This window comes from Miscanthus floridulus, chromosome 13, assembly GCF_019320115.1.
Source record: "Miscanthus floridulus cultivar M001 chromosome 13, ASM1932011v1, whole genome shotgun sequence".
NCBI lineage: Eukaryota > Viridiplantae > Streptophyta > Magnoliopsida > Poales > Poaceae > Miscanthus > Miscanthus floridulus.
Genome location: NC_089592.1, coordinates 25,555,052 through 25,563,808, shown reverse-complemented (window position 1 = coordinate 25,563,808; position 8,757 = coordinate 25,555,052). Strand labels below are relative to the sequence as shown.

Sequence of the window (8,757 nt, the reverse complement as noted above, 5' to 3'; positions counted from 1 at the left end):
GATGAACTAATTTAACTTTTGTTTATCCAAACATATATGCAAATCATCATGTGATTTTGAGCTAAAAATGACCTATAAAATCATAATAAAGTCCAACATATAAAGTTACACATGCATCTACATCGTAAAATGAGACAAGCTACTGATAAAACATAAGAGGATTAAGTTTGTTACCTCCAAAATCGAAGAGCAACACCAATGGAGGGGGAGAGAGCAAGAACAACAGCAAGCTGAATAATAGAGGCAGTGAGTTTGAATGGAATGGCTCGGGCTCGGGGAGGAAGAAATGAGCTGGATTATAGGCCGGGATAATTAGTCCCGGTTAGGGGGCCAAACCGGGACTAAAGATTAATCTTTATTCCCGGGGCATCACCCAATCCGGGACTAAAGATCCCTGCCCCGCGGACGACCGTTGGGCAGGGACGTTTAGTCCCGGTTGGTATTACGAACCGGGACTAAAGGGTCCTTTAGGCCCAGGGGCAAAAAATACCGAGGCTAATGCCAAATTGGGACATCGTTCTAAAGTCTGTTCTCTAGTAGTCAGAAGACCGTCTTCTATTGTTGCTATAAGTATTTATCAATCTCCATGTCGTCATTCGTGACCACTTGAGTCATAGCAGATTCAAGTTTCCAATGTTTACAAGGTCACCATTTTTTCGGAAGGTAAGGTACATGAATTAATTGAGTGGAATGCTTCCGTAGGTACCAAAAGGCAGGGACGAACTGGTATAAGCCTTACTAACTCATGCCTCCGTTCTATTGGGCTGAGTGATTAGCTATTGTCACTTATGTGCTCAACAGGATACCGTCTTCTGTTGCTGCGAACTCCATTCTATTCCAGCTCCTTTATAACATGATGCATGACTATTCCCACCTCCGTTCCGACACTGATGTGGATCTCATCATTGAGCGTTTTGGCTAAACACATCCACTACTACACAATGCTTAATGGAGGCAGGCATCGCAACCGCCTCCAATCAAAGGTCACCGTTAATGGAGACATATGGAGGCGGTTGCTTCGCCCACCTCAGTTAATCGACCCATTAACCGACATGGACATCTTAACATGCTAGTCTAAGATGCCCTCCTCCATTAATGTTCTCCAGAAAATAAGAAAAAAAAACAAAAAAACTTGTAACTTTGAATAGTCGAACCCACGACTTGACGCTCAACACTATCACGTCTCTGCCACTGCACCTCACGCTCAGAAAGTCTATATATAATATGTTACAGTTTTATATCAATATTTCGTAGTCTTATATTGGATATTTTGGCTACTAAATGAACTCAAATGAAAAAAACTTTGAACTACAAAGTTTTAAATCTTATCATGTACTACAACTTTGGTATAAGATGTATCTCCATCCGAGATTGTTTGAAAAATTCAAAAAACTGAATCTCAAAATATGTGAATCTAAAACAAATATTTAATACTTTAAACAATTTAAAATAAAAACTTGTCAACATCAAAAATGTAGCTCAGGTGGGCCACTACAACTTTGATATTAACTATGTGAGCATTCGAGATCATTTAGGAATTCGAAATTTTGAATTTCAAAATCTACAAACATAGAACACATATTTTGGACACTAAATGACTTCAAATAAAATAAAGTTGTAGATCATATTGAAAACTATAACTTCCATATAGACCATGTCAACATCGAGATCGTTTGATAATTTTAAATTTTAAAATCTGTGCACAGACAACAATATTTTGAGACCATAAACAGTTTTAATTAAAAACTTTTCAACTACAAAGTTGTAGACCACGTCGAAAGCTACAATTTTGAAATAAAGTTTGTCTTCATCTGAGTTCATATAAAAAAGTTATGAAATTTTTTTTTGTTGTAATCATTAACCGATGCGGACATCTTAAGACGCCCACCTCCGAAAATAATCGATTAACGGCAGACATCTTAAGTTGTCCGCTTCGGTTAATAGATTAACGGAGGTGGTCACCTTATCTAGCATTAACGGAGGTGGACGCCCAATGCTGCCCGCCTCCATTAATCCTTAATCGAGGCGGGCGCTTAGGCGGCGGCCCTGCCACCGATTAACGGAGGTGGTCGCCCATCCCGCCCGCCTCGGATAATAAAATGGCACCTCCTTGCTAAATCTTTTCTGTAGTAGTGATCTTGGATTACAAATTACAATAAAGTAGAATCCTACTATGGTCCTATATACATCGTTCATGTTTCATCCATTTCAGCCGTTGAATTCTTAAAAAAATTAGTTACAAGGAGAGCTTACACAAACAAGAATGGATCTAAGAAATACAAGGATTTGCTTTTCGGCCATGAGTGACAACTAATTAGTGACGTGCTCTGTTTACCCTTGTCACTAATCTTACGTTACTGACATGTTTTAATTTCATTTAACTAATTAAGGTGTCTCCTTCATGCTGTTTGGGCATAATGCCTTAAACTACCGTGTTTGGAATGTTAGACTTCTGATGTGTGTGAACTTTTGTGTTGCATTTGTAAAGTGAATTTAACTAGTCTTTACATTGTTGGAATTGGATGTGACCACGTATGATACTTGAATTCTGTTACTATATGCATCTAGTGGAACACACTGGACGTGTGGCTCCATGGCCTACTGGGTTGATTAATTTAATCTTAGCTGATCTACCGGTTGATAGTTTAGTTTAGCTTAGTAATTTGGAGGGCTCCATGCAATATTCATCTCCAAGTTACCGTCCAGAAATACTGTTTATGTAACGGCAATAAATTATGTAGGATCCACACGTACTTCAATTCAAATATTTGAAAAGAACATGGTGGTATAGCTTGCAGCAGACACAAAAATAATGATTAGTTACAAATACTTTCCATTTATTCTATTATATGTTGTCTGTAGCATGTCGTAACTGAATACACAAGAGTATGCAAAATGCATATAAACCTATCATCGTACAATGAAGGTGAGTCCGATTTATTTAGTTGTGGTTGTTCTCCCAGAACTAAGCCTGAAGCCAATCAATTGTCCCCTTTTGTACCTGGAAGGCCTTGGCCAAGACATCATTCGGTAGCTTTGATCCAAAGACTGCGTTGGCAATAGTAATAGCCCCAGGGTTCTGGCTACTTAGTGCCGCGATCACGACTGCTAGCTTGTCATGGACCGGATTGAATTGGAAGTGGATGAGCCCTTGGGGGAATACAAACACGTCACCCTTGTTGAGAACCTTGGCCAATAGCTTGTTACCGTTGTCTGTGTTGGAGGTGACAAATCCAACATAGAGTGTACCCTCAAGCACGGTGAGAATCTCTGTGGCACGTGTGTGGGTGTGTGGTGGATTTTGACCTAATGGTGCATAGTCAATGCGAGCCAACCGGATGCCCAAGGTGTTGAGTCCAGGCAACTGCATGACATTGATCAACGTGACATTGGATCCGACCTTGCTTTTCATTGTGTCCCTAGGCTTGTCAAGGTTTGCTGCCTTAAAAAAGTCATCTGCGTTCACGGCCATGGTGTCCTTGCAAACAAATCCATTCACCTTCACTGCATATCCAAAGACAAAGAAATATAGGTACACAGCGGTCAGAAATCACTAGGACACACATGGCGAGCTGCATCTGTTGGACGACGAGCGCGGCTGCATGGGCATGCGATGGCGGCAGTGTTAGCAGGCGGGCAGTGGCAAGGCGGGACGAGAGCGCTGGAGTCATGGACCACGACGGCGACATGGGGTGCTCGTCGCCGGTGAAGGGACCAGTGAAGACCTGGTGAGGGAACCTACGAAGACCTTAGCACCTGGCCTGCGCCGGTGGCGACGTGAAGCAGCAGCAGCGGGATGTGGGATGAGGGATGGCGGAGGGAAGAGGTTAGCAGCATGAAGGGGCAAGGGCAGGCCGTCAACGTCAGCTGGGAGGACTGGGAGGCACCGGTGCAGGGTGTGGAGGAGGCATGGCGGCGTCGATGTTAGGGGTAGGGTGGGGCATCGGTCGGGGCCGGGTTCACGAGGATTCTGAGGTTTCTGTTTCACCCAAGAGACTTTTGCCTTCTTCATTTTACAAAGCTGAGCGGACCGGTCCTGGGGAAAAGGATGAGACAAGGCCGGGCGTAGCTTACTTGGGGTTGAAGCGAAGGTAGCTTGGCAGACGATATTTGTTTCATAATTTTTATAGTTGTAGAAGAGGCGAAGAGATGGACCACTACCCTAGATCTGGACATCACTATCGGTTCAAAAACCCCCTTCACTGCCGAATTTTGAACCAACTGTGGCATACCGGCAGTGATGAGGGGTTGACATCACTGTCGGTTCTTAAAAACCGACACTGATCTGCAGGAAACAGTGTCGGTTTCTGGCTCCACCCGACAGTGTCTAGTTGAACAACACTGCCGGTTTGTAGGCCCAACCGATAGTGATGGTTGCTTCAAGAGTGTCGGTTCTTGGCTCAAGCCAACAGTGTTGAGCAAGCCTACACTGTTGGTTCATGGCTCAAGCCGGCAGTGTTGATCTAGACAACACTGTCTGTTGATGGCTCAAGCCGGCAGTGGTGAACAAGACAACACTGTCGGTTCATGGCTCAAGCCGGTAATGTTTTGCAAGACAACACTGTCGGTTTGTTTATAACCGGTAGTGTTTTGCAAGACAACACTGTCGGTTCGTGGCTAACCGGCAGTGATGGCCCATTTGCATTTTATTGTTTTATAATTGATTTTAATTTATATTTTTTCATGGAATCGGGTTTCGCTTTATATACGCTACGTAGACGATAGGTCCATCAATATTAAACATTACAAATGTTACGGTTATAGTCAAATGTTCTTATCCAGATCTTGATCCCTCAAAAAAATTGTTCTCAGACTTCATAGATTGTGCAATGCTTCTCGAACTTCTTACAATAATCTGGCGAGCTGCTCTGGACCATACTGGTCCTTGTACCTCACGGATTGTGCAATGGAAAATACTCCATCTTTTTCCAATACCTCGGCTAAGATGAATTTTGCGAGCTCCGATTGTAGTGCGACGATCTCCATGTCTTAACAGCCTTTGGTGGTTATATTTCTTGCGTTGTCATTCAAAAAAGATGATATCCAAAGAGGAACATTAAATCATTTTGTTGAATTATTAACAGACATAAATGAAATGGGGATTATACACACCAACTTATCGGCTTCTTCTGATTTCCCGCTGATGTAGCGAAGCATTGCCCACATTACATGAAACCCGCATTCATTGTTTCCCGCCGACTGTGACAGGTACTTCCCCTCTATTTCGACAACCTTGAATGGGACCGGCATCCCACCGATATATCTTCTTCGGACACTGAGCAACATTAAAGGGAGAAACGTTAGAAAGCGATATGTGTGATTAGAAAATAATATGTTATTATGATCGCTTACTAATTTAGCACTACCACTAGTGCATCTAGATGATGAAATGGTTTTTTCTTCGAGTCCCACACCTCGATCAGATTTTTGGCAAGATTGACACAAATGAAGATGAAATGGTTGCTACAATCACAGAATCCTAATTATCGAATAATCTTAATGAAAAAGAAGCATAAAATTAAAAGCCGAGAACACATACTCGTAGTTGTAGGCTAGAAGTATGTGGGTCTTCTTCATCGTGAATTCATCGAAAACAACAATCAATCTCTGTTTTAGGTCTTCCACGTCACATCCATAGATGCCTAGACATGTCCTCTCATTGACTCGCAAGGGGTTCAAGAAGCCTATATAATCCCATTTGCTTTTTAGAATACAAAATTTTGCTATACACCTACATAAAATCATGGGAAGTGCTCAAAAGTTAACAATTTGTCTCGAGAGAGTAGTTAATTGTAATATTGTGCATGTAGGGCACTTACATAGTCCACAGCGTCAACATTTGAACATCGAGTGAGTGTTTCTGGTATAGCTAAAATAAGCACTCCCACTCGACATCGAAATTCTCTTCTTTAGGATAATGGAAAACATGTGGTGAACGGATAATAACCTCAAAACCAAAGTCGTCCGTCTCTGTTGCTTGAGCCATATAATATTCATGCAACTAGTGCATATATGTTGTCAGATTTTTATACTCCTCATCGGAAACCAAAAGATTGCCCCTTTCATACTTCATTGCCAGTGTTGCCGTCCCTTGTACATCATAATAGATGGTCGTGGCCTCTTCCATGGTTAATCTTGGGTTGTCTTCGACGTACTTCTGTATGTTCCTTAAATCTTTATTGTGTATTTCTTCGTCTCTTGTTGTAGCATATTTATTTTGTGTTTGCCTTTCAAATTCGGACTTCAACAAATACAAAGGCAGTGAGGCACATAGATTTAAGAAACGAACACAATCTTCCTTGAAGATGTGTGCTATAAATTTTTCTTTCGTCAAGGTGGTAACGCTACCACTGAACGATCTTTTTCTTTTCTGTTGGTCCACTTTGGGAGCATTAGCGACCGAATCCAAGGACCTTTTCTGCGACTGCGAGGATGTCCTTGATCTTGTTTTGGGTTGAGGTGGAGGAGGAGGAGGATGACGATGAGAATTCTATTTTTTGGGCGCTGATGAAGACGGAGGAGGAGGGGGAGGAGGAGGAGGAGTCTCTTTTCTCGGGGCTAATGAAGATGGAGTCGAACGAGTAGGAATAGAAGGAGACCTCTGTCTTCTCAGGGGTGATGGCTCCAGATGAGAAGGGGAGTGATCTCTATTAGGAGATGGTGAGTGATCATCGTGGGTGGGCAAAGACTCGCAGTCGTCCTCATCATCAGAGGACAATTGATAGTCAAGCTTAATGAAGCGCTTGTGCCAGGCCACTTGAGAGCCCTTGTTTTGACCAAGTTTCGGTCTGTCTTCCGCTACGGGGTACTCAATGGGTATCTTGTTAAACTTCTTATCAAGTATTCTATCAATTGTGACGTGAGCGTACCCCAGTGGAATTGGGCGGCCATTAATTGTCCCATCTCCTGTAGGCTAGGCCTAGCCGAGCGTTACCTTGTCCTTTGTCCATTCCTAATGGATGTACAACCTGACATTGATGGGTTCAGTGATGTCGTCCACCGGATGAGGCACATTCGCACCTTCTTCGTCGAGCGGGATCGATCCACAACTGCTGCGACCCCTAAACTATGGGCTAAAGGCAGTAGGATTAGGGTTTTGTGGTACTACTGACCCCTTGGACAGCAAAATTTGGTCAACTCGCGCTTCAACGGTCGCCTCAATCTGCGCTTCCATTCTGTCTTCCATCCCTTTTAGTCTCCTCAAATACTTTGCCTCCTGTTCTGCTCTAACCCTTGAGCGGCTCCAGTAAGTGTTAGATTCTTGGGGGAATGCTAGTTTGTAAGGAACAACATCAGTTCCTCTAGTGCGACTAGGGTGCTCCTTGGTTCTAAGTGCTTGGGTGAGCACGTCTTTCTCCCTATTAGAAGTGTGAGTCCCTTGCCTCACCTCCTCAATTACCTGGGTGATCCTCTGGATGAGTTCGCTCATGGGTTGATTTGAGGAGCTAAAGCTCCTGTCCTCGGCATGCCATACATTTTTCCTCATACAGTATAATACTGATCTGGGCTCCCAATCGGTGATCTCAACCTCAACTCCTTCCTCAGCAAGGCGATCCATCTTTTGAAGTTCTACTTCAAATTCTGGCATCTTTTTGGCGTAGCCACAAGAGTCGAGATGATGAGGATTCGTCGCTTTCTGCGAATTCTCCTTATTCTTCCTACTCAGTTCTAAGTACTCCTCAGATAACCTGTATTCCTTTAAATCTTGCTAGAAGCCCTTCTGCTTAATAAATTGTCCACCATCGAAATTTGGTTCTTTATTTTGGAGGACAAAATTCTTGTAGAATGTCCCCTTGAAATTCTTGAAGCATGTCCCCATGATTTCTTTTGCTTTTTTCTTGACTAACTCCCTGTCATACTCGGCTAGGAAAGTGAAATACTCTAGGATCTTGACATCACATATGTAATCCTTCTCGCTTTCAGGAACCCTCCACTGGTCATCATCTTTCCCAATCCACTTCCTATACTTAATCAGGATGAAGTCCCTAACAAGTAACCCGAGGATAGTCTTGTATTTGGTCAAAGCTATAGGCGGTGAGAGTGGATCCCCGAATTCATTAAACTCAGTAATGTGCTAGTGTGCATTCCTACCAACAGGAATCTTTGACACGCCTCGCTTGGATCTAGCCTTCCTGCTACCCGAACCCTCTGGCTCCTTGGCCGGTGGAGGCTCCTGCTAGAGACACCAAGTAAGCTATGACCCTCTCAACTGATTAGCGTGTGTGGCTATATAGTGACATGATACCAAAGTTACCTGGCCATCTTGGTCATTTTGACCTAGATCGAGCAGGCCAAACGGGGTCCATGGCTGCTCGTTCTCATTGACTTGATTGACACCATCACCGTTTGTCGGATCATGTGGCTCTCCCATCCCAGCGATATTAGCCACTTCTTATTGCTGATCTATTCTTTGGCGACGGGGTAATAGGCGATGATGAGTCATGGCTGTGACACGATCATGGTTAGTTTTGGCCACGGACAACTACTAATAGCATATGTTATATATATATAATATGTTTAATGCAAAGTCTAATAATAAGTCCACATACAAAAAAGTCAAATAATAGCATATGTTCACCTAGAACAAATTCATTATTTGATTGACCACATACAACAAAGTCCACCTATTGTTCTATGAAACTAAGCCTACATCAACTTCCAAATAAGAAAAGCGATGAGTACTCTGGCGGGTGGCTTCTCTTCGATCTCCAATGCCAGCGGATGGCCATGGTTTGCATTCATTAGACCATAGTAGGC

The 8,757-nt window shown here is 43.1% G+C and overlaps 1 protein-coding gene across 1 annotated transcript in view; it reads right to left on the bottom strand.

Moving 5' to 3' along the window:
• Positions 1-2,965: 2,965 nt before the first annotated feature.
• LOC136502243 (germin-like protein 12-2) overlaps positions 2,966-8,757 on the bottom strand; it is a 46,405-nt gene continuing 40,613 nt past the window's right edge. Inside the window, exon 2 of the mRNA XM_066497702.1 lies at positions 2,966-3,504. Within this exon, the coding sequence (XP_066353799.1) occupies positions 2,966-3,504 (539 nt within the window). The remainder of the gene's footprint in view (positions 3,505-8,757) is intronic.